At 40.8% G+C, this 26306-nt stretch overlaps 1 protein-coding gene across 2 annotated transcripts in view; it reads left to right on the forward strand.

Moving 5' to 3' along the window:
• The first annotated feature begins 1748 nt into the window (after window positions 1-1748).
• Dld (dihydrolipoamide dehydrogenase) overlaps window positions 1749-26306 on the forward strand; it is a 28046-nt gene continuing 3488 nt past the window's right edge. The window contains exons 1-9 of one of the 2 annotated variants that reach the window (XM_003469788.5): window positions 1749-1907; window positions 3343-3421; window positions 7946-8025; window positions 8612-8680; window positions 9334-9403; window positions 10846-10946; window positions 11227-11370; window positions 11794-11895; window positions 24954-25144. In XM_003469788.5, coding sequence (XP_003469836.1) covers window positions 1869-1907; window positions 3343-3421; window positions 7946-8025; window positions 8612-8680; window positions 9334-9403; window positions 10846-10946; window positions 11227-11370; window positions 11794-11895; window positions 24954-25144 — 875 coding nt within the window. In that variant the 5' untranslated portion in view covers window positions 1749-1868. Of the gene's footprint in view, window positions 1908-2009; window positions 2062-3342; window positions 3422-7945; window positions 8026-8611; window positions 8681-9333; window positions 9404-10845; window positions 10947-11226; window positions 11371-11793; window positions 11896-24953; window positions 25145-26306 lie in introns of those variants that run through there. The other variant, XM_063238375.1, reaches the window with a different exon arrangement.

The following is a 26306-nucleotide window of genomic DNA, read 5'->3' on the forward strand; positions in this document are numbered from 1 at the left end:
CTGCCTTGTGCCATCATGCTCCATCCAGCCTAGATTTTTATAGGAGAGAGAAATGAACTCCTAAGTCATTATTTTGGGATGTTTATATGTTAACTTATTTTGCATATTTATTTCTGCTTCCTTGGCAGAATGGCAACATCTAGGACACAACAGAAACATTGCAGCTCTCGCGACAGGAAACTGATAAGGAATTTTAAAGTGACATCAGAAGGAGAGGGTGTGAATAGGAAAGCCCTAATCCGTAAGAAAAAACAATGAAGTCACAACTGACTGTAGTGAGCAGGTGAGTGCTCCCGCTTAGCTATTGCTGTAGAACAAACTCAGGCAGGAGATGCCTGTCCTCTGAAGGCTTGCTTCCTCCTCCATATCATGCTTCCAAGCAAGCACCTACTCTGCTCCTCATCCTAATCTGAGAGTCACCTGGTATAACTTCTGATGCATTCTAATCATTACAAGCATTCCCATAAGATTAGTTCATATCCAAGAGAAAATGAAGTTACATCCAACTTTCATAGGAGAAATATCATAGAATTTTAGACATGTTCTAAGGGCACCACAATGAAGATTATTAGAATTTATTTACATAGAGACACGTCTCCATCTGTAGTTCAGTCTGGCCTTGAATTTACTATGTAGCCCATGCTAGCCTCAAATTTGCAATGGTCCTCCTGCCTCAGCCTTCCAAGTCTTGGGACTATAAGTGTGTGCTACCTGTAACCATACCTAGCTATCAGAAAATAATTTAATACACAGTAATTATTATATAAAATAATATTGCATGAGGAAAGACATTAGCCAGTACAGTGTTTGGTCATATGGCTATAGCAGCTACAGGCAAACCTGGAAAAGGTAGCTATTCTGGGCATCGTCATCTACAGCAGAACATTCTACTACTACATAAAAAGGGAGAATGGTACTGGGTAACAGCTAGCAGTGTTTATAACACATGCTAACTATCATTATGTCTTTTCCCCTAAAACTGAACATAGCTAGGCATAATTTATAGGAGTAATTTATAGCTAGTGCTTAAATCCCCCGATCTCTGCATAGTACTTGGGCGCTAACCTTTTCTGAAATACAAAAATTATTCATACTAAAGAGTTATCACAGGGCCGGGGACTTCACCCAGTGGCACAAGCGCCTGCCTAGCAAGCGCGAGGTCATGAGTTCGATTCCGGTACAAAAAAAAAGTTATCACAAAGCGAGAATCAGACTTTAGAGTTCTGTGCTCAATCTCGAAGACAGTGCTTTCCGACACTCTTACATCTATTACTCTTAGGAAAACTTAAAATCTCAGTCACCATTTTACCCTTCAATTTGCTCTACAAGACGGGTGTGTTCCCCAACTGAAGAAAACGTCAATGCTATTTAATAATTTGAGAGGAGAGCTTATAAAGCAAAAGTTAAAACCAAAGGCTTTGTCCTATTGCCTATCCCTTTCGAGACCATGGAGGTATTATTTGTCGTACAGTGAAACACTGCCTACAAAAAGTGCTACTGCACTAGCCAAACGCAACCAAGAACTTGTCGACTTGCCAGGCTTTGCTCTCTGCAACCTGCAATGAGCAAACTATACTTTTATCTTGTCTTCCAAACACAAAATTACATTCCGTCTCCGGATGCTCTGACAGCATCCCTGGAAACGGTCCCGCAACCCTCTGTTGCCGCAAAGCACTACGCTCTTTAGGACCCTGCGCGACAACGCCCAGCGTGACCCGAACGCCTTGAACGCGTCGGCCAATCGCACGGCTCCTGGGCGGTGTCGTAAATCGCGTTTGCGCATGCGCAGGGCAGGGAGACCTTGGAAAAGTGGTGGCGGCGTTCAGCGGAGGTGAAACCGTTGGCGGAAGGGAGAGTACTAAGGCAAAATGCAGAGCTGGAGTCGTGTGTACCGCTCCTTGGCCAAGGTGAGGGCCGACTGCTTGGGGCCACAGTGAGCCCAAGACACCGGCCGCTCGTGGGGTCCGGGCGCGGCGCGCAGATAGGGGCAGAAGGGGTCGCGGCCAGGCAGGCACCTTGTCCTGCCCCGGCGCTGCCCCGCCTGCGCCCCGCCTCCTGCAGGTAAGGGCTGGCTGCCGGGCGCGGCAGCCGGACGGCGGGCCCGTGTCTGGGCTGTGGAGAGCCCTCTCTAGTCGTTTGACTGCTCCCGGTTCCCCCCACCACAGCCCTAAACCCGGCCAAGTCGCCAGATGCACATAGGCCTTCACCTTGGTAGGGTGGCCTTCACCCCCCTGTCACAGACATCGTGGCTGTTCATACCTGCCTCCTAATCCTCATCCTGACCTGAGAGCGGCCTGATTTTCTGCTGTGGGTAGATAAGTTTGGGCCACCATTTCTATAGCCCCGCCTTGGTCGAGCCCCATACCCCTGGAATGAGCCGCGGGAATTCCTCTTAGGACCTGTCGGTGTTTGCAGCTCTAAACTAGTGGCCGTGACTGTGTCTCAGATCCACCTGGAGGCTTGAACTTTTAACTGCAGCGAGTTATGAAGACAACTTTTGTTCATTTACTGATTAGATATAAGGATCAGACTCCTTTGTTTCAAATACGAGGTGCCTGTGTTCCCAGAAGTTAATGTTACCAGGCTACAAGTTGTTCTTTTAAAGAAATGGAGCTGGGACTTAAAACTCAGTACTCGACAGTTTGCTGCTCTTTAGTCTGGTCTGACCGTAGGTGCAAGACTTGAAACAACGTTACTACCTCAGAGCAGATATTTTTGTCACTGCCTCTTATTTGCCTGCTGTGACTGAAATAAGAACTCTTCGCTCTTCTTAGCAAGTGGTAGCCATAGGTATTTAGAGATTGTGAGGTTATGATACAATATTTGGGGAACTCTAGTATCCCCAAAATATCAGTGTACTGTATTATTACCTAGTTTCCATGGCTAATTTTCTGTTCCTAGTTACTCTTTCAGGAACATATTCATACATCGTTCTGGGTAAATATAGATGGTACAACCCTAGTAAATTAGAATTAGGGAACGGTAATTATAATGAAAAGGATTAGTATAGACTGAGTTCAAATTTACAGAGATTTAATTATGACACTAAAATAATCCCTGACCCTGAAAATTAGCAATGCTTCTGCAAGGTGAATATACTTTTTTTAGGTTAAATATTTTTAAAAATTTTTAAAAAGTACTGTAATTGTGTAAAGCTGAGACTGTGATGGAAAATTTATTGTTATTGCCAAAGAAGAGAAAATGATGTTACCTTGGTGTGGCAGTAGATTATTACTAATCAGTGCTTGATATATTTATTCAAAATTACATTTTCATTAACCTTCAGTAGTTCTGTGTTTCGAATTTATATTTTATATAATGGGAACATCTTCTTTTTCCTAGAGAGGGCATTTCAATCGGATATCTCATGGCCTGCAGGGAGTTTCTGCAGTACCTCTGAGAACTTATGCAGATCAATCGAGTAAGTATTTATTTAGCATGGCTGTTTTTAACTAAATTAGCTGACAGTTTCTTTGTGTATTGATGGAAAAATGAGTAAACATTAGAATGACTAGTAAGTAATCTGAGTTTAGGCATTTGCTCGCATAGTTACTCACAGAAATGTTTGTTGAGCCCTTGAGTGTGACAGGTGATGAACAAGGCAAAGCCCTGCTTTTGTGAAACTTGCAGACTGGTGATTAAAAAAACCCAGCAATATCTCAATGACGGGTAAATATTTTAGAAAGTAATTGAAAATGAAAACAAATAGCTCAGTGGGACAGAAGCTGTTTAAGAACAGGAAGCCAAGGGAACCTTTTTGAGGAGGCGATATCTGAGCAGGTGTCTGAATGGGGTAAGACGGTGAGGTTAGTTCGGCAGTGAGGAAGGTGTGCGATGAGAATTAGCTTGTGAGATTTCAGGAATAGCAAGAAGGCTGGCGCGGCTGGTACAGAGACCCAGGGAGTGGAACATGAGGGAGGTGAGTGGGCATCAGACCAAAGATTCCTTCTAACCAGGCCAGGGCATAGATTTACTGCATGTGTGGTGCAGAATTTCTAAAGGTTTTTGATCAAAGGAGCAATTTCATATGTTTATAGTTTTAAATTTTAATTTTGCCTGCCGGGTAAGATTTTGTCATTTGTTTTAACACTGTTTAGAGTGGTGAGGTGAGCCCTTAACATCCTGAATGAAAGTCTTAATGGTTTCATCAAAAGCACCTTTTAGGTAGCAGGATGTACCTGAAAAGTTTTTTGAACTTTTTGCTTATTTTTGAAGTTGCTGTGAAGGATATATATTTTATTTGTTAAGCATTTAAAATAAGAAATAAGTTTAATGGTATTGAGTTATCTTAATATAGATGTACTGCTCTGTTTCTTATTTTATAGATGCAGGAACTGTGCCTTAGATTTTTGGGATAATCCTTTGGGCTGTAGTCCCTACACAAAACCCTCCTTCCCCTTCCTTAGATGAGTATTAGTTGACCAACTTGAAGAAATCAAAGATTCTGATTCAGTCCCTATTACAACAGCTGAGAAGTGCTTAAATATTTTTGTGAACAACGTTTGTCAAGATTGGCAGTTTCGTCTGTTACTGTAGATATGAATTTCCATTTTATAACAGGAACAGATTTCTTGCACTTAATCACACATTCATTCATTTACTTACTTCCTTATATGTTCATGAGTTCAACAGATATTTAATACCTACCATGTCCTAGCTATAGGGTTAGCTGCTGGGATACAGTAGTGAGCCAAACTGGTAAGACCTGAAGTTTCATAGCATTCACAGTCCACTTGGAAAAGACAAACACCTGGGGTTCACAAGCTGAGCATATGGGGCTTTCATGGAGCTATGAAATCTATATGTGGGTTGGGATTAGTTATAGATTCTTTCATAAGTGTTTATATCGATGTCTGAAAAGGATTGGGGTGGGAGTGGGTAGAACTGGTCTTAGTTACTTTTTACTTATTGCTGAGACAAATACCTGACACTCAAAGTTGAGGAAGGAAAAGTTTATTTCTTACAGTTCTTGGAGGTTTCAGTTCATACTCAGTTGTCTCCAAGTGGCAGAGTAGCATGGTGGGGCTGCCATTCATAGGGCTGGCTGCAAACAGCAAGATGTGAGCTGGCGAGAGAGAGAGAGAGAGAGAGACAGACAGACAGACAGACAGACAGACAACCTTCTTCCTGCTGTTACATCCTGCTCCTCCCCTAGGCAGGTGTAGCACTCACATCACTAATGGGAGCACTAGACAATGAACCAATCACAAATGCATAATTGCATGAGGCTTAGGGGTCCCTGACATAAACCATGACAAACTGTTTCAGGTAGGAGGAATAACAGAGGAATATTTTAAAGAGCTGAAAAAGTGCCAGAATGCTGAAATGTTTTGGAGACTGAGAGTTGGTTTCCCATGATTATGAAAGGGTTTACCTTCTGTATTAAAAACAGTAAGCAGAGGCATGATATAATCAGTTTTTTTAAAGATCACTCTTGTTACAGAGTGGGCCTTTGTAATTTTTGTTTGTTTGTTTCTCTCTAAGCTACATATAAGAGTAAGGGAAGCTGGTCATGGTGTTTCATGCCTGTAATACCAGCATTTGGGAGGCAGAGGCAGGAGGATCACTGAGTTTGAGACCAGCCTATACTGCGTAGTGAAACTGTCTCAAGATAAACAAAACACCCTTGGGGAATATTATGTTTCTCTATCTGTCCATCTGTATATGTAAGGAGCTTAGAGTCATGTTTGTAATGTGAATTGCATGGTTAGTGTTTAGTTCAAGGTAAATGGAATAGAATGTCCCTAGGTAGACCAGCATAATTCTGTTCATGAAGGCTAACTCTTTGTTACCGAAGTTAAACTGTGTGGTGTTGGTTCAGCAGAATGTGATGGGAGGTAATGATTGGGAAATGGTTACTGGAAAAGTGTGGATGCGGTACTCAGATTTTTAATAGTAAGAGATAGAGGAATCAGTGAAGGGGAAGAGAGTGGGATCTGAGCCGGCCTTCCACAGGGTAGTCCACGGGTGGCCGTGCAGCAGTGCAGTGGGGTGTGGAGGACAGGGCTGAGGGTGTGAGGAAGATTGGGGGCTGCAGTCCTGAAGCTGAGAGGAGACTCTGAGAAAGGAAGGAAGGAACCTTTACAGAGCAGTAGACGTTTACCTGGCGCCTTCTTAGCCTCACCACGCTTTCTGTCTGGTTTTCACAACCCTAGACTATAGGTACCATCTTTATTATTTTCTGTGTATTTCATCAAAGACCAGAGAGATTAAATTATTTGGCCATGGATTTAAGGATGACAGAAGTCAAATTTGAACCCTGGTTTGTTTTGCTTCAAAGCCATCATCATATTTCCTGTTCCCTGTGGACTGGGAGGTTGCAGGGTGATGATTAGAAAGTGAAGTATTACAGTTCAGGGCTTCAGAGAATGAGCTGTTCCACGGGAGAGCGAGGGCAGACTGTGGCTTATGAGAGGGGGCGACTGGCAATTTAAAAACAGCCTCTTCGGCCCCCAGCACGCACCGCTGCGTGCTATGACCCGTGGAGGAGGTGTGCGGTAGTCTGTATTTTGCAGCAGAGGGAGCCATAATGAAGCAGGTTAAATTCCTCACCTAAGGTCGTATAGCGAGTAATTGGAAGGCTTGACTGTTGCCCCTGGAATTTCAGTTTATGACTGCTGAAACTGGGGAGTAGCACAGTACTAAAGTAAGACCACTAGCACTAACGTCAGAAAGCTTAGTTTTGTCTCTGCCTGTCACTTGCTATACCCTGGCCTAGTCATTTGTCTGCTGTGAACCTGTTTTTTTCTGTGAAATGTTAAGTGTGACATGCTTACCTTCCTCATGTTACAGAAGGATTAAGTTACTTGGCTCAGATCGTACAGTAAGTGACAGAGCTGACATTTGGAGTCCAGTTGTCAGAGTCAAAAACTCAGAGTCTTTCCCTCATCAGTTGCTATTAAATCTCCAGAATTTAGAAAGGTCCCGGGTATAAGGTTAATTTCATAGAGCGTAGTTATATTTCCATATGCCATAATGAATGAATGAATATAAAATAATAGAACATGAAATTGAAAATTTAAAATTTGAGCCAGTTTTAATAGCATCAAAGAACATTATAAGGATGTGTAGGAACAAGATAATACTGTGTAGAAAATTCTGGTTAAGTGTGTACCCCTGGATACACAAATGTGAGGCTTTTTGTTTTTTCTAAAGAGCAGGTAAATATTTTTAGATGCTGTTAATGAATTTTACTTTTTTATTAGTACATGTTTACAGTACATAATGCTTCCATTTTTCTCTCCTCCAGCTATTATTCCCCTATCCCTTTGAAAAAGTTCTCCCCACTTCTATTTATCTTTTATTTTGCTCTAAATAGAGAGACAGGAGTAGAAAGAAAAGGTAAGAGAGAGAGAGTTTCTCATATAAGAGAAACCGTGAGCTATTTAAATGTGTACGTTTCACTTATTTCACATAGTATGAGGGTCTCAGATAGTGTGACTCAAGGTTATCTTCACAATAGAGTAGCACTCCGTTGTGTATAAATACATTTTCTTTGTTGTTTCCAAGATTTAGTTGTTTTAAATTGTACTGCTATAAACATGGCGGTGAGTGTATCCGTGTAGTATGATGACTTTTAACTCTTTTGAGAAGATACCTAGAAGGAAAATACTTAGATCAAATGTAATTTCTAATTTTAGTTTTTTGAGGACTCTCCATACTGAGTTCTGGAGTGGTTTACATTCCTACCAGCAATGCAGAAGAGTTCTTTTTCCCCACACTCTTGCCAGTATTTGTTATTTGATTTCTTGATATTGACCATGCTTTCTGGAATAAGACAGTACCTCAGTGCTGTTTTAATTTGTAATTCTCTAATTGCCAGCAATGTTGAACATTTTTTATTGGCCATTTGTACTTTTAAGAAATGTCTGTTCATTTCATTTGTCCGTTTTTTGATTATTTGGTAAACATTAAGCACTTTATTATCAATTTGCTTTCATTATAGTTGACGCCGATGTAACGGTGGTAGGTTCTGGTCCTGGCGGGTATGTTGCTGCCATTAAAGCTGCGCAGTTAGGCTTTAAGGTAAGGGTTAAGGTTTTCACACTGGATGCACATACATTGTATACGTTATTTTTGACACTTAGATCGTATTTATAAAGTACTTTGCAGATTAAAAACATGGTAAATAACTTCTTAAATCTGTAAATTATTCTATAAACCTAAGACTAATGGAGAGTTCGTGTGGTTTTAGTATTCTTGTACAATGAGAAGTGAAGTCCGTTAATTTTCACTTCGCATAACTTTCGATTTGTCCTTCTAATCACACTGTGGAAGATACAGTGATAGAAATACAGCCATATGAATGGTCATCTTGTAGAAGAATTCCCTTTACCCCACATTTCTTACTCAGATGGTAAATTTTATTCTTCCTTTTTTTTTTTTGGCATGGGGGTCGAACTCATGACCTTGCACTTAGCAAGCAAATGCTTGAACCGCTGAGCTAAATCCCCAGCCAGATGATAAATTTTAAAAGACTGTATTTAATTTCTGAAAAATACAGCTTGAGTACCTTGTTTTACATGACAATTAGGATTGATACATTTGGAATTTGACCTAACTGAAACATTGCAGGTTAACTGTGAATAAATACTATTTTCCTTGGTTGTAGACAGTCTGCGTTGAGAAAAATGAAACACTTGGTGGAACATGCTTGAACGTTGGTTGTATTCCTTCTAAGGTGAGCATGCTTTTCCACTTGCCACGTGTGTGAGACTGTATTATTAGACTAATAGAGTTAAAAAAATCTAAACCCAAGTATCATTAAAAACCACAGTTTTTCATTATGAAATGTAAGAGTGCCATCACTAGCTGACACATGTTTGTCAAATGGATTCCTTGTCTCAGAGCATCTGGCCTTTTCATTCAGATTGATGTTCTGTTTTTTTTTTTCTCTTTAGCTTTCCTTTGCCATTGAAGCAGATAATAAATTATAAATTCCACATGTAGGTTTTTATGTATGTAAACACAACTGCCTTTTTTTTTTAACCTGCCACCCCAAAGTATGTTCTCACACCTTTTAAAGAAAGTAAAGCTGCTTTTTTTTTGAGACAGGGTCTGGCTATGCAGTTCAGGCTGGCCTTAAACTCACTGTGTAGCCCAAGTTGCTTTCCAGCTTGTGATCCACCTGCCTAGCCTCCTGGGTGCTGGGATTACAGGCATGTGGCCACCACATCTGGCCTTGTTTTTCATTCTTGTTGGTTGAATGTTTTTAATGTCATTCTTGATGAACTGCTGTAGCTGGTATACTGTTCCAAGTAGAGAAATTCTTCTTTGTGGTTTTGATTGTAGAGTCTTTATAAGCAATTGATAATTTTTTCTTGTTTCCTTTAGGCTTTATTGAATAACTCTCATTACTATCATATGGCCCATGGAAAAGACTTTGCTTCTAGGGGAATTGAAAGTGAGTATACTTTTTATATTCAGCAGTGTTACTGGCCTTGCTTGACTCCTCTTTCTAAATACTTCTGTCTCTCATATTTGAATAGCTTTTTATTGAGAAGTAAGAAGGAATCTAGAAAATATATACACATTTAATTAAGAGTATCTAGATCGGGTTAATACCATGATATTTCTGTACCCTTGCCCTGGAGTCTACTATTTTTCACGTGGTTGGAGAGTCACGTTTTTGTTTCCCTGACCCCTAGAAATCCATGGGAGACCGGATTTCTGAGTGCCGTGGGCAGGTAAGGAAGGAGGGCGGGCAGGCAGGCAGAGGGGCAGGCAGAGGGGCCTACCTCAGTTGTTGGTGATGGAAAGAGAAGAGGAAGTGAAGGGTGAGTTAGAGCGAGGAGAGGCGAGCCATTTCATAACATTTGACTTTGATGCATCTTGCCTTTTGTCAAACATTTTTGGACTGTTTTCATTCATTCTTTCCAGTTACTCTGTTTGCAAACTATATCCAGCACAGTCTGTTCTAGAATAGACCAAAATATACCACGGGATATTAGTTCCCTTTATTTGTTTCTATATAGCCCTGGGTTTCTGCCAGAGGAACTGTGTAGGTACCCTACGGGGGGTGTGGAGGTGGTGTGCGTTCTCTAAAGCAGATACATCAAACTGCACGAGAAACGGAACAGTGCTAGAAAAGAAGAGCCCAGAGGGCTCTGCCTTGCAGCTCTGTGGCCCTGGCGAGTCAGCAATCCCTGGGGCCTGTTTCCTCCTTGCTAGGGTATGAGTTGATTAGGTAAGCTGGCTTCTTTTTATTCCCTGCCGCACCTCCTGTATTGGGGATTGAATGCAAGGCCTGCACATACTGACCAGGTACTTCTGCAGAGCTGATTTCTCAGGTAGCCTTACCTCTAAAGTTCTATTGTGTTGAGCATTCTTATCTCATAGTGTTGTTTCAGAGTGCTTTTCTGAGTTAAGTGAATAAATATTTAGTTGATAGAAGCAAACTCTTGTATTAAGCATCTTTGTTTGAACTGTTCGGCTATGTACTTTATTAGTTTTTGCCTCATGAAGTTTAGCAGATTTCTCGTATAAAATTTCAGGTGCCAGGTAGGGTGGCACACACCTGTAATCCTAGCACTTGGGAGCCTGAGGCAGGAGGATCACTGTGAGTTCAAGACCAGCCTGCGCTCCATAGTGGGTTCAAGGCCAGCCTGAACTACATAGGGAGACTCTGTCTCAAAAAAACAAAATTTCGGGGGCTGGGGGTTTAGCTCAGTGGCATAAGCGCCTGCCTTGCAAACAGGCAGTCGTGAGTTCGATCCCTGGTACCAAAAAAGACAAAAAAAAAACCCCCCAAAAAACAAAAATTTTCAGACATTGCTTTGTAAAAATATCATTCAGTATTTCAAGAATTTGGCTAAGAACTTAAAAGATTCATTTAACAAATTACAGTGTCTGAAGTTCGCTTGAATTTAGAGAAGATGATGGAGCAGAAGACGAATGCAGTAAAAGCTTTAACAGGAGGAATTGCCCATTTATTCAAACAAAATAAGGTTGGTACTCAATGTTTAGGTTTCTGCTTTATTTTATACATCCATTGACTTGTGTTCTGCTAACAGGATGATGTTATTTGAACTTGACTGTGGGGGGAATACTGATTTAACAGTGCTAACCTGAAATAGATTTCTTGACATACGTAAGTTTTTTTGCTGATATGTGTGTGTGGCATTACTAAGAAATGAAATATTTTGTATTTATACAGTATTTTTCGTTATTTGATATTTTGAAAAATCCTTTTAACCTTTGTGAACTTATAAACATTATTTTATACAGGTAGTTCACGTCAATGGGTTTGGAAAGATAACAGGCAAGAACCAGGTCACAGCTACAAAAGCTGATGGCGGCACTCAGGTTATAGATACAAAGAACATCCTAATAGCTACCGGTTCAGAAGTCACTCCTTTTCCTGGAATCACGGTATTTATGCTTTGTAATTTAAACTTACAACCTCCTTTTAGGAGTAGGTTTTATAAATTATTTTTGCTACTTACGAATTATGAGTAAGAGATTTCTTACTGGAACAGTTTTGACAGTCAGCTTTGGAAAGTTACTTGTCCTTAATTTGCAGTGATTCTAACCAGATATAAAATGTGTTTTGTTGACATATACTGGAGTTTAGGATGAAGTTAAAATTGACCATTTTGTTTTACAATGCTGGATAATAAAATATAAAGTTAGCATCTGTAATGGGATGTGACGAAGGTTGGTATATAGAAATCATAGGTCCCTTAAAACAAGTAAGTGACTTTGGGTTTTTAGGATTCTGTGGAGTGAAATTGTTCATAAAATACTGGATTTTTCCAAGTAGTGTTGATTTTCCTTTTCCTTTTCTTATCATAGATTGATGAAGATACAATAGTGTCATCTACAGGTGCTTTATCTTTAAAAAAAGTTCCAGAAAAGATGGTTGTCATCGGTGCAGGTGTAATTGGCGTAGAATTGGTGAGTGGTGTGTTTTGTTATTTCCATAGGCTTGGAAGAGACGTGAAGTTCCTTTTGATTCTTTAACGCCTTAGGCCAATCAGCACTGAGTTGTACTTAAACACTGCTAATAGTAACATATACTTTTGCTTCGCAGGCACCCTATTTTGGTAATCATGAGTCATTAGGCCATCCTTTTGTTTCACAGTCTCTGTTTCTTCCACCTATTCATTTCCTTGAAACTGGTCTACTTCTTTTTAATCGGACAGCTTTGCTGGGCATGGTGGTGCGTGCCTGTGATCCCAGCACTCTGGGAGGCTGAGGTAGGAGGATTGATGTGAGTTCCAGACCATCCTGGGCTACACAGTGCATTGTCAGGCTGCACTACATAGTGAGCTCCTACCTCCAAAAAAAAAACCAAAAAAAGCAGGCTTTGAGATTCTTAACGGCAGTCTTCACTCTGAGTAGACTGCGTTCCAGATAAAGCCCACACTACTTACTATGGCATAGATGGTACACGTCTGCCCTCCCTCTTACCTTGCAGTTTGCATTTCTCTGAACACCATGCTGTTTGGTACTTCCTGCCTCCTGACAGCTTTCCACATAATTTCCAGTGGCCTCTTCCTTAGTTTTAGGTGTCCTGTCCAGGGCCATTGCCCCTTACATCAAGACAGTGCACAAAGAACTGCTCAGTTTCTGAAATTATAAATTTATACATTTCATTTTCTAACTGCAAACTGCTTTCCTTTAGTTGTTCCTAACATACTTCTGTATTCTTAACTAGATTTTTTTAGTACAGAAAATATCCTAGTATTTTGCTCTATTCTGTCTTAACTGCATTCCCGAGGAGTTTAGATCACATGGTCTTACCACTTTAGCCGCTGTCTCATGGGTGCCCTTGAGTCACTTGCCTCGTCATTCTGTCATATTTGCATGGCACAGCTCTAGTCTTGGTTAAAGCCACCTCTGCCTTAAGTGCTATTTCTGAGGTGAGGTGTTGGCTGTGCCTGAAGGAAAAACAGACCCAGCAGATGGGTGCCTTGATAGATTACTCACCACAAACCTTGGCAGTAATCAGCCTGGCTGGCAGTCCACTGTTCTGGTCGCCGCACTGTCCCGGTCTCTGCTTGGCTTTTGATTTCCTCCGGAGGTACTGTCTTCCCCTGCAGCAGCTGGCCTCACCTCCTGAGTATCGCGTGCAAGAGAAACCATCAGAGCGCAGCTCCTTCAGCCCGGTGCCTCAGACTTGAAAATGCCTTTACATGTTTTCACAGCTCTCCTTTTCCTCCGCCTACTGCTACTTCTCTAGGATGAATCCCTTCACCTGTGCCTGGTAGCACATCCTCTTCTACCTTCTCAAGGACTTAGTTTTGTGATTTTGTAAAAAAATTTTACTCGTTTATATTTTTTAGTTCTTACACCTTTTCTGCTTCTGTTCCTTTTTCATTTCCAGTTAAAAATGCTAGTGTGTACTGTGTACTGTGTGCTAAGCACACGTGCCCAGGTGCACTCACACTTGCAGGCTGATGTGACCCTGCCTTCTCCTGAGCTGGTGTCCTGCGGTTGTTAACGCCCCTCTCACTTCTCCTGACAGCCAGGCTTCTCCAAAGCGCTGTCCATGTTCTGTTTCATCGGTTCCTGCTCCTTCCTCCATCTGTGGTTTATTGCTGAAACCAGTGGACTGTTTTCATCAGTGCTTTGTTTGGCAGCAGTCAGCCTCATAATTTCTTGCTTCTGGATTGCTTTCCTTAACGTCTCTCGTTCCGTACGCTGCTGGTTTTGCATTTGTCCTTTAGGGTGGCTTCTATGCAAGTTTTTTCCTCAGCCCTCCTTGCTGCTTTTTTTTTTTTTTTTTTTTTTGGTGTTTTTTTGTTTGTTAGTTTGTTTTGCAAAACCAGAGACTGAACAGAGGGCCTCTTGTGTGCTATGCAAGGGCTGAATCATTGAGCTGGACCCTCAGCCTGTGAATATTACTCTGGATTCTGTTACCAGGTTTTCTAGCCTCTTTTTGTATTTCCACAGTATACTGTAATTGTCACCTCAGTCACAGGGGATTCAGAGTCTGCAGCCTGATCCTCTGTCCACGTCTCAGGGTTTCATATTCAGATGGACCGGCATCTTCCCCATTCAGTGAATGTCTAACTTCCCTTTTCTCTTCCCGTCCTCCCTTCCCATCCCTAAACAGAACGCAGCCTGTTTCTCTTCTAACATTTCCCATCTCAGTGAGTGGTGCTGCCATCCATGTAGAGGCCAAAACAAGACCTTTCCTGATTTCCCCTGCTACCCCCACGTCCCACACTGGGCTCTGGTTTCTGATGTGAGTCTACCTGACCGTCCTCTGTGCGTGTATTCCCTCCCCTTCCCACACCTGATCAGACCCTAATTCAGACCAGCATGATATCTTGCTCTGGGCCTTCCTGACTTTTTTTATCTTTTTCTGGTCTGTTCTCTTCACACTGGCTACAGTGATCTTTCTGTAATACATGTGATCGTGTCTCTTCCCCTGCCTGAAATAATAGCTTACTGTGGCTGTGAGAGTAAACGCACACTTGGTGGTGTTTACAGATAGCATGGTGCAGCACCGGCTTCTGTCTCCAGCCCCGTTTCTAGTCCCCTCCCTCTGCACCTGTGTCCTGGGTTATCAGGTAATGAACAAGCTTTGCTCTGCCTCTTGTGTTTGGGACATGACTTACCTGTCCTGCTGCTTGCCCTCTGTAAGGGTACTCATTACATGCAGAACTTCTGTTCCTTACAGTATTTATCTCAGTTAGTTAATATTGTTCTCTGTGGTTTTGTTAAATCATAATCCATAAGGGCAGGGACCGTGGCTGTTTCATTCATTGTGTGTCTTTAATGTCTAGTATAGTAGCTACTGTGTAAGTACTTTTTAGCCCTCGTTATTATTGGGCAGTAAACATTTGTTGATAAATACGTTCCAGAAATTAGTTAGATTACTTTTTAAGTGAAGACTTCTTTTTTAGAAAGTTTGTATTTTCTTCTTTGAATCCTTAATATAATCTGTATTTCTATAATACCCACTAATAAAAATACAGTACATTTGTATTTCCCTTTGAGACTGTGAGCTCCTTGAAGACAGGAACTGAGTTTTGATCCATATGCTTATTCCTTTGCCTCATAAATATCAGGGCCATTACTTTATCATCATCTGTTTGACAGGATCTCTTGTAATGCTTTTTGGGACTAAACACATAATTGAGGGCACGTCTTTCAGTATGTGCTGTGTATCTCCTGTAGCAAAATCTTTTAAGATGAACTTAGTTGCTTTATTCCCTGCTTAAGCAGGTATATGAAGGTTGGGATCAGTTAAAAACCTGATGTGTTGTGTTTTGTTTTTTGAAGACGGAGTCTTGCTGTGTTGTTCAGGTCTTGAACTCACTATGTAGCTCAGGCTGGTCTCGAACTTGTGGTGGTCCTCAGCCTCCCAAGAGCTGGGATTGTAGATGGGCACCATGCCCAGCAAAATCTTGTAGTTTTTGTACATGGAATTCTAATTTTTATACCTAAAAAAGAACAGTTATTCTTTTGTTCTTGTTATAATTTACTCTTGTTCACTTGCATGCATTCTCCCAGTCTGCTTTTCAGTTTTTATTACGATATTCATATACTTAACTACTGTTTCTTGCCTTTGTTAAATTCAGAAATTTCAGGAGTGTGTTAACTAAAGTATGTGTCCCCATCATCTGGTCTCATCTCTCTTAGTTAAACCAGCTGCCTCTTGTGTCATTCAAGGTATTGGTACATGTTTTTGACCAGGATGAAGTGTTTGGATGGTTGTGTTGCTCTGTGTTCTGTTTTATTTTGTTTTGTTTTTGAGACAGTCTCGCTATATGCTTTGTGCTGGCTTTGAACTTTGTAGCCCAGAGTGACCTCAAACTCTTGGCAGTCCTCCTGCCTCAGTCTCCCAAGTGCTAGGATTATAGGCATGTGCCCCTATGCCTGGCACCAGCATGAAGTATTAAAGCCATCTGACACTGCAATCTTCAACCAGTTACAAATATTTTTTAAATCTCCATTTCTCCACCAGGAGAACTATCAGATTTTCTTGCTTTTAAGTTATCAGTTTCCTGACTGTCATGCTAAACTCCTCAATCCAGCTGGTTTGACTGGGAAGTTATCTTCCTTGGAAGATAACTTGGTTCTTATCTTGGACATTACTTTTTGCTGATGGTATTTTATTCATTCCAGTTTGAAAATTGTTTTCATAGGTGAATAAAAGCAAGAAGAAAGATAACAGATTTACTTTCTTATTTTTGTTAGTGTAATAACTCTAAGCAATTCTATTGTTTTTTCTCAGCATTTTGCTTTAGCCTTTCCAAGCCTTAGATTGTTTCAGACATTTTAAAATAATACTTCAGCTGTTTGTTACTATATTGGATTAGTTCCCAAATGTCTTTTTAAAAATCTAACTTGGGGAACTTACTGTGTAATCGTACATACTTCTTTTCTTGTGAGGATTATTCATATGAATATTTTTATTTATATAGTTTGCCTTTTTCAATTCTGGTTCAGTGTCATGGTAGAGAACGTAGGTTTTAATTTTCTTTTTCTCTTAGTACATGTTATACAAAATAGGAATCTCAAAAAAAAACCAATGATACTCACACGGGGACAATTGGTACATGCATGTATCTTGATCATTTTTGTTTCTGTTACCCCCATCTCGTCCAATGCCCTTTGCTGTTTCGGTAAGACTACCTTCTAGTTTCCCGTCATCTCTCCTTTATTTTACTCACTTTATTTGCTTATCTTTTAAGTTTCCCATGGCTTATTTTGCTTTCATGATGGTCTTGAGTTCCATGTATTTTTCTGCAAATGACAGGTTTCATTCTTTACGACTAAATAATATTCTAATATATATATATATATATATATATATACATACACACACACACAGTGGTACCTTGGTTCACCAACTTAATTTTTACAATTTTGGAAAAGATGGCAACATTTGTGTTCATGTGGGAAAGGTGGCTGTGGTCATGTTTGTCACTTGATGCAGAGTTTGAAAACAAAAGTGAAATTTTTCCAGATGTTTCTGTTTGTGAACAAATTATATTTTTAAAAAAGTGTGTGTGAATTGAGGTGCTGGTTTACTGTACTACATTTTGTTTATCACTCCTCTGCTGACAGGCAGCCAGGCTCTTTGACAGCTGAGCTGCTGTATCCGTGCTTCTGTGTCATGGATGGACATGCCTCACATGGTGTGATGTAGGCGGTTAACTCACTTGAGGTTTTAAAAATATAGTCCAGATGCTGGTCCTTTATCAGAATAGTTTGTCTTTTTACTCTTTTTGCTGTGTGGTGCAGAAGCTTTTTAATTTGCCATAATCCTGTTTGTTGGTTCTTGTATTTCCTGCACCGTTGGAGCTCTGTTCAGGAAGCCTTTGCTGTGCTGGTGGCTTCAGGTGCTTTCTCTGTGTTGTCTTCTAGCCGTGTCAAAGTTTCTGTGTTCATATCTAGGCCTGTGACCCATTTTTATTTGATTTTAGTACAGAGTGAGAAATAGGGACTTAGGGGTTCAGTCTTTTGCAAGTAGATACCCAGTTTTCCCAGCATCATGTGCTGCAGAGGTCGTCTTTACTCCGGCACATGGTGGGTTTGTTTGTTTGTTTGTTTTTGTCACTCTTGTTGAAAAACAGATGGCTATAGGTACATGGTTTGTCCCTCCACTCCCCTCCCCTCCCCTCCCCTCCCCTCTCCTCGTTTCTTCTTCCCCTTTTCTTTTCTGTGTCTTATGTTCTATTCCACTGGCCCACTTGCTTGTTTCTGTGTGATTGCTAGTACTTTGCTTGCGTTTGTTACTGTGGCTTTGTGCTGTGAAGCTGAAATCCAGGATTATGATGTCTCTGGTTTTGTTCTTTTTGCTCAGGAGTACTCTGGCTCTTCTGATTCTGATTTGTCTTTTCTGATTCTGTTTGAATTTTAGTAATGCTTTTCCCAGTTCTTCCTGCCTTCTTTTATCTCATACTGGCTACAATGATCTTTCTGTAATAAATTTGATCATAGCCCTTCCCCTGCCTGAAATAATAGCTTACTGTAGCTTTTATCCTTGTTTTGGAAGGTCTCCATTTCTTCTTTGATTTTGAAGACAGGGTTTGATATGTTTACCCTACTGTCGTGTCGTCATTGTCTTTTGAGCAGCTTTGGCTTGAGATAAACATCATTAGATGCAAGTCTAGCTACTCTTGCTCCTGTACATGATCCCTAAGGTGCAATGGTACAGGATATTCACATTCTTAAAGGGAGGAATAAGGGGATAGAGAAGAATTAGAAAAGCAAGATGAACCTGAGCAGTGCTGATACTGTGTGGTGTGGCTGCAGGGCACATGGTGGTAAAATGTGAGTTCTGAAGGGCTTGGGAGAAGCGGTGGCCAGGCCCTCTTGGACCATGACTGCTGCAGCCTCTGAGTGGCTGAACGGTTAAGCATGATAAAATGAATCCTGGGGAACCAATTCCTAGGAGTTTATTCTTAAGCAGTTTGACCAGGGACTCTCCTCTCATGAAAGGGTAACACTTTTGTACCCTTGAGCTTGCAGTGGGTAGAATCCTGTTGATTCCTGTGCTCAAGATACCTTCTTTCCTTGTACAAAATAATTGTTTGTTTTGTTTGATTTTGTTCGAGTCAGGGTCTCACTGTGTAGTCCAGGCTGGCTTTAAATTCCTTACATAGCTCAGCTGACCTTAGAGTCATGCCAGTGCTCCTCCTGCAGCCTCCTGAGTGCTGGGATTACAGGCATGCGCCGTCACACCTGGCCACTTGGGGCTTTTTAATAGCACTGATCTCTTTAGCATCCATACTTCCTTGGCCTCAACCTTACATTTTGACCCTTACAACTGCTGGGCCAAAATTTAAGTATTTCAAATTTTTTGGCACTGGCTTTTTGCCCCAGTTCTTACCATAAACCTAGCTAAAAGTAGCAATACCTGTGCTGTAACCTGCATGTTAGGCTGCCTTGAAGTTTCTTCTCCCGGGTTAGATTATTTAGCTCACAGTGCCAGTTCACCTGGGTCTGAGGCAGAAGCTTCGTGGCTGAGGGCTGTGGCAGAGCAGACTGCCTAATAGCTCCCCAGAAGCAGGAGACCAAACAGTACACCCAGAACTGGTGAGGGACCATGGGAGTATCCAGGGCTGTGCCTCTGTAACCCGCAGATCGCCTAGGAGCTTCCTAAGCCACCTAAGCAGTCTGGCCATCTCCCCACAGAGCCCTGTGCTGACTTGGGAATGCAGGCTGCCTGTAGCCTGCCTGCCGTCCAAGGACTGTGGGAGAATGTCCTGTAACAGGACATATTTAAATTTGAATTTCAACACCAATTCTGCCTCTTACTGACTTTGAGTCCTCAAGTCAGCCTTTCTGAACTAGCTGATGTATTTTTTAAAAAGGAACTAAGAATAACATCATTGTTGTGATTTAATAAGGTGATACATTTCAAATAATGCTGTAAATGCTTCTAATAAGTTCTGAATAAGGGGTGGATAGGAGTGCAGGTTTTCCATCTTTGCGGACTCCGAGATCCGCTTTCCTAGAGCAGGCCTTTTGCTGTGGATCGTTTTCTGCCCTGAGTGACACAGCTCCAAGACAGTGCGCCTCGAGGGGGGGGGAGAACATGGCGGACAGACAACAGCAACTACTGAAGGCTCTCTGAAAGGCTCGGCTCAGAGGCCAGGAATGATGCGGACTAAGGAGATATGAACCAGTAAAGATATGCTCTGCTGACTCAGGAACGAACTGGGCTGAGAGAATCCAACTTAGGATACAGTCCTGGCGCTAAAATAGGAACAGAAAAGTCTCCGTGTAGAGGCTCGACCCCGCGCCATTGGAAGCCGCGGTTTGGATTTCCCGCCGCCCGGCGGCTGGCTGCCTCCACAGCGGCTCGGCAAGGAGAGACGCGCCGAGCTCTGGGAACGGGAGTCTGCGAATGGAGTCGGAAACAGGACGGACAAGGAGGCGTACACGAAAACTGACTGGTGGCGAGGTGAGAGAGAAACTACCCCCTACCACAGTTTGACTCCAGCGGAGGTTTTTCTGGGCTCAGGCAGTCCTGTAAGAGCAGGGCGCGGTGGCAACTCCAGCCACACATTCCCCTCTCGGATGGGATTGGTGAAAAGTGCCTGGCCTGAGTGACGCTGCGGGCGGACTCCCTAGGCTGGCCTAACCCAGATCCCAGAGCCTGACGGTGGCCCGGAGGAGCGACCGACTCCCGCGTAGGCTGCCTCCTCCGCAACTCCCTGGGGCGCAGCGGTGGGCGGGAACAACTAACCAGCGCAATTTGATCAGGCTGTGGCTGACAGGCAGGGAAGCCGGGCCTCCTATGTAAGATTGCATTTTATAAGGAACAGAAAAATGGGAAAGGGAAGCAACAAGAAAGGCTCCTCGGCCCCCAATCCTGAGAAACAGGCAATAGTGGACACCACACCAATATACATTCAGCGCCATATAGAGAGCCTCATAGACCAATTCAGGAATGAAGTTATCAATGACCTGAAGCTAGAAGTATGCAGAATAGTTAGAGAAATGCTAAGCACCACCAGGAAAAAGCAGATGGTGGAATGGAAGAACAGAAAAAGAGGGGAGAATTGCTTGATGGAGAAAACAGAGAAAGCATTGAGTATGTGAAGCAGGTTCAAAGGGACTATCAAGAAATTAAGAAGTCTATCCAAGACTGGCATAACAGCTTGAAAGAAACTAAGGACAGACTATCTGAACTGGAGGGCAGACTTGAAACATGGGAGAATGAAATGAAAAACTTCTTAAAAATAACAAAGAAACAAACAGCAATAATACAAAGACAAGAAGATGATAAGAGGAGCCATAACTTAAGGATTAAGAACATAAAAGAAGAAGTAGGGACACAAACAAGTGAACTACAAAAGCTACTCACAGAAATAATCCAGGAGAATTTTCCTAATTTAGCAAAAGGTAAAGATACTCAGATGTATGAGGCATACAGGACCCCAGCTACCTACAACCCTAACAGAGAAACACCCAGGCATATAATAATTAAAATTCCAGAAATTCAATACAAGAACAGAATATTAAAAGCTGTAAGAGACAAGAAACAGATCACTTACAAGGGAATACCCATCAGAATTACAGCAGATTTCTCTTCACAAACCATCAAATCACGAAGAGCATGGGGAGAAATAATTCAAGCTTTGAAAGATAATAATCTCCGGCCAAGATTGAGATATCCTGCACAACTGTCCCTGGAAATTGATGGAAAAACGAGGTGCTTCCAGGATAAAGAGGAACTGGGGGAATTTGCAACCACCAATTCAACCCTACAGAAAGTATTGCAGGATATTCTAAAAAAAGAAAAATACAAAGAACCCAGAAATAGTGGCGGGGAGGCCACAACGAATGGAGCAGAGAACAAAATGAAGAAGACAAACTGACAGCTACTGACAGAAAAAGAGCTCAACAGAAATGAGACAGAGAAGATTGGATGATAGGAACAGCTTTTTTTGGAGAAAATGACATCTTAATAGGTAATGCTGATTTAGTACCATCTTGTTTTGAAGTCTCAACTAGCTTTTGTTCTTCTGTCTCCAATGGTCTAAACAGGTTGTATCTTATTGGATTTTGTTATGTACGATAGTATAAGCAAAAACCTTTTAAAGACAAGGAGATTATACAGAGACCATTGTTCATTTTCTGTTAGTCGATTCTAAATACTCTATAATGCTGTCATTCTCTTAAATGGTTTTACATTGTTTTGATATGCTTAATGCTACAGTATATGAAGTTGTACTCAAGGACTTCAGGGAGGGAGTCAATATGGTAACTATTTTTGGGTCAGGATTATCTGGTGGTGAAACACTATTCTGCTTAAATGGTTATGTTTTGATCTGCCCTGTTTCGCTGTTATGCCCTCTTTTTTTCTCAATCTCCACTCCATTATTTACTTTTTTATTTTTATCCATTTAATTAAAGGGAAAATATAGCAGGATATAATATAGTAACCCACTTTGACTTTCTATTATCTCGATTTGAAGCCCTGTATTACTCTCACCATCTTGTTTTTGACTGAGGTTCCTCTATTCTGTTTTGCTGGATAGTATCAGGTTCGAAAGTTTAGGCATCAGCTGAGAAGATAATGAGATTCATCATAACGCCCATTCTCGTTGACTTTTATCTACTTTTGAAGACCTACAATATCTCCAATGTTTTGGTTTTGTCGGTTTTATTCTTTACGGTTTTGTTCAATTGTATTACAACTATTGATATAGGCAATTCTATTAGAAATAGCGGGAGGCATTATGGTAACCATTGTTGATCACCTTGTATTATGTTTTTATATTATCTATTATATCCACCCTTTTGACTTGACCGATTCTGTTCTGTTATGTCACATTTGGTTTTACTCTCTTCCAAAAAAGCAATAAGAACCGTGGGAGCAATGAAACCCAAAATGTGTAATAGTCACTGTACAAAAGAGAGGAAAAGAAAATGCTCTAAACTATATAACTGCATGTATATTTAAATGTATAAGATAGAAAATGATATCACAGAGTTTTATTGGATCATTGAACAGAACGGTTTGCAGTATCATTGTTGGAATGTCCACTCTACAAGCTTTAATTTTGTGACTTGAACAATTATTTCTAAGATGGCAATATGTAATCCATTAACTAGTGATTTCCTACTGCGCATTTTTTTCTTCTGTAAATCTGTATAACTTGTACCCCTTCACTGTTTTTTTTTTCTTTCTTTTCTTTTCTCCTTAAATAAAAATTAAAAAAAAAAAAAAAAAAAAAAAAAAAAAAGACAGTGCGCCTCACGGTTCCTGCACTGTTTTTAATTATTCTAGTTCACGTTCAGAAGGGTGCTGCTGCTGCTACTGCTGCTGCTGTTACTGTCACTACAGTGTACTTTTAGGCAGCTTTATGATGATGTAACTCACATGTGTATGTTGCTCTTTTATTTAAAAAGTGCATAGTTTAGTGGCTTTTAGTTACCGTGCTCTAATGCCAGAACCAGAAGCAGCTAGGTGCCCTAACAGTAAGTCCTCTTACTCCCTTCTTCTGGACTCCACAGTCCACTAATCTGTCCTCTGTTCCTGGACATTTCATATAAATGGAATCAAAACACGCAGTGTGTTGTATTTGACTTCTTGCACTTTGGATGCTCTAAATTAGGTCCATCTGAGTTGTAACATGTACTTCTTTTTGTAATATTCTGTTCTATGGACATAGAATATTTTGTTTACTCATGAATGAGTTGGTGGGGTGTTTCTACTTCAGGACTGTTATGAAGAACCTTGCTATAAATTTTCTTTTTTTTTTTTTTTTTTGGTCTTTTTCATTTTTATCGGTACCGGGGATCGAACTCGCGACCGCCTGCTTGCAAGGCAGGTGCTTATGCCACTGAGCTAAACCTCCAGCCCCTAAGCTAAACCTCCAGACCTTAAATTTTCATGTGTAAGCTTTTAGATAGATGCCCGTGTTCATTTCTTTTTGTTCTATATCAAGCAGGGTGATTGTGTCACACAGTAAGTCTGTTTAAGTTCTTGGGGGGTCCCTGTATGCCAGAGTGGCCACCCCTTTATCATAATCCCACCAGTGATGTAAGTTTGCTTCTTTTCTTCCCAGTACTTGGTACTGTTCTTTTAAGTGAGCCATGTTAATGGGTCTGTAGTTATCTGTTAGTCCTGAGAATCTTTATGTGCTTGTTTGCCATCTCAGTATGATCCTGATGAAGTGTCTTTTCTAGTATTTTGTATGTTTTTATTAGGGTTATTTTCATGTTGAGTTTGCAAGAATTGTGTATTCTGAATATAAATCTTTTACATATATATGTTTTATAAATACTTTCAGTGTTGTATCCTTTATTTTTGTGTTCTTAATGTTTTAAGATTTCAAATTTGGATAAGGTCCAATTAATCATTTTTTGCGGATTTTATAGATTATACTTTTAATGTGTAAGAAATGTCCTAATTTGAGGTCACAGGGATTGTCTCTTGTGTCTTCTAGAAATTTCATAGTCTTGGGTTTTAGGTTGATGGTCCATTTTGATTTAAGTGACCCTATGCTGCCTTTGTTTTTTGTTTTGTTTTGTTTGGAAAAGGGTCCCACTGTAGTTCAGGCTGACCTTGAACTCACTGAGGAGGCCAGGCTGGCCTGGAACTCAGTGATCATGCTTCTGCCTGGGCCTCCTGAGTGCTAACATCACAGGTGTGTGCCACCACGCCCAACTGATTGTTTCTTGTTAAACTCTGCTTTCATCCCTAAAGTTCATGAAATTTGTGAAATGAACAAATAGAATTTAGTTGGAAAGGTAAACTGATATAATTTTAAATTACTAGTTTTTGCAAAGGATGTGTTCCTAGTTTTTCATATTTAATGCTATAAAATTACATTCATCTTATGTATAGTTTCACATATTGTTCAAAAGTTATGCTAATTTGTTGAAATTAAAAACCAGAATTCAATTTAAATTTTGAATAAAATATAAACATTTCTCTTGTATTGAGACAATAAAACATAAGGCTGGCTTATTGTTTGGCAAACTGCACTGATAATTAGCAGTAAGAGCATTTTTTCCCCTCAGGATCTTTGCACTTGTTCCCTTCTGTTTGGAACACTGTTCTGTGGTTACCTGTTGTTTACTGTATCTGTGTGCTTCACTCCTTCAGGTCTCAGTGAAAATGGCACTGTCCTTGAGGCCTTCCCCCGTCATGTGTTTTAAAATTGTCATCCCTCTTCAGCTAGTGATTCATGCCTGTAATCCCAGCATCGGGGAGGCTGAGGCAGGAGGATTGCCACAAGTTTGAGGCCAGCCTGGGCTATGTAGTGAGTTTAGGGCCTGTCTACATAGCAAGATTAAAAATATACATAAGTACATAGATACATATGTATTATATGTTTCGTTATTGTATATATTTCATATGTATATATAAAGTTATACCTATTTGTTCTAGAGTTAACTTAAAACTACAGAACTTTTAATTAGCATTAGCAAAACTAGAAAATATCTCATAGTAAATTATTTAAGGTGATTTAATAAACATTTGATATGGGAACTAACTTTTGTGATTACTGGTTTGCAATCATTTGCAGGGCTCTGTCTGGCAAAGACTTGGTGCCGATGTGACAGCAGTTGAGTTTCTAGGTCACGTAGGTGGAGTCGGAATCGACATGGAGATATCTAAGAATTTTCAGCGGATCCTTCAAAAGCAAGGGTTTAAATTTAAATTGAACACAAAGGTTACTGGGGCCACCAAGAAGTCAGATGGAAAAATCGATGTTTCGTAAGTATGCCTTGGTTTATCTTTGATGTATTATCTTTGTTTCTTTCAAAAAAACTCAAGTTTTTGAAATCAGATCAACAGATACCATGTAGGGTTTTTATAATTTGCAGAGTGTTGTTGCTTCATAGAGCTCAATATTGGTTCTCAGGTGGTGCATTGAAATTCATGGGTTAAGTTGGTATCGGACAAATGAGCCTGGTGTCCTCATTGTTATGTAACTTTTTTTTTTGTCTTTTTCTTTTTTATTGGTACTGGGGATCAAACTCACGATGTTATGTAACTTCTTATAGTTACATTCAGAAAAGCTGAGACCCCTCACACATACTAAAGTTCATTATTTTCAGACAGTTACAAGGGGAAATCACTGGTAATATTAATTAGGTTACTGTGTGTCTGGAACTCTGCTTAATAGATACAGTTTTTAATTGTTATTTTGAAGGTAGTAAAATACAACAGAACAAGACAGAATAAGCCACCTGAGACAGTGTAGTGAAATTGGTACAGAACCTTCCAGCAGGTTACCAGGATAACAGTAATAGGTATCACAGTATATCTCCTTATCTTCACAATAGTTGTTCTTTCAATTACATATATCAAAATAAAATGAAATACAGAACATTATAGAACTTATCAAAACAGAATATTGAATAGAGCAGTACCATTAATCAGAATAAAGAAAAACAGTAATAAAAATATTTGCCTTCAAAGAGATGGTAGAAGGAAATCCCCCTTATTTGCTGTGGTCCACCTCCCAAGAGATGCTCAGATCTCTGGTTCCCATTTGGTAACAGGGCAGGGGAAGTTGGATGTTTGACTCTCAGCCCGTGCACCAGTAGGCTCACTAGTGCGTAGCAGGGAGGCAGGCTGGTTGCTTGGTTTCCCAGCATCCTAAGATCCTACATGGCGTGGATCTCAGGAGTCACTGGTGGTTCTTCCCCAGCGGCAGCCGCAGCCTATTACACCACAGCCACTTACCAGGGAGGGGAGCTGCTTGCTTAGTCTCCCAGCATCCTAAGTTCCAACATGGCACGGATCTCAGGAGACACTGGTGGTTCTGCCCCTGGAGGGGCTGCAGCCTGCCACACCACAGCCGCTTACCAGGGAGGGGAGCTGCTTGCTTGGTTTCCCAGCATCCTAAGTTCCAACATGGTGCGGATCTCAG

This window comes from Cavia porcellus, unplaced genomic scaffold, assembly GCF_034190915.1.
Source record: "Cavia porcellus strain 051 isolate PalLab524CR breed Dunkin Hartley unplaced genomic scaffold, mCavPor4.1 scaffold_2, whole genome shotgun sequence".
Taxonomy (NCBI): Eukaryota; Metazoa; Chordata; class Mammalia; order Rodentia; family Caviidae; genus Cavia; species Cavia porcellus.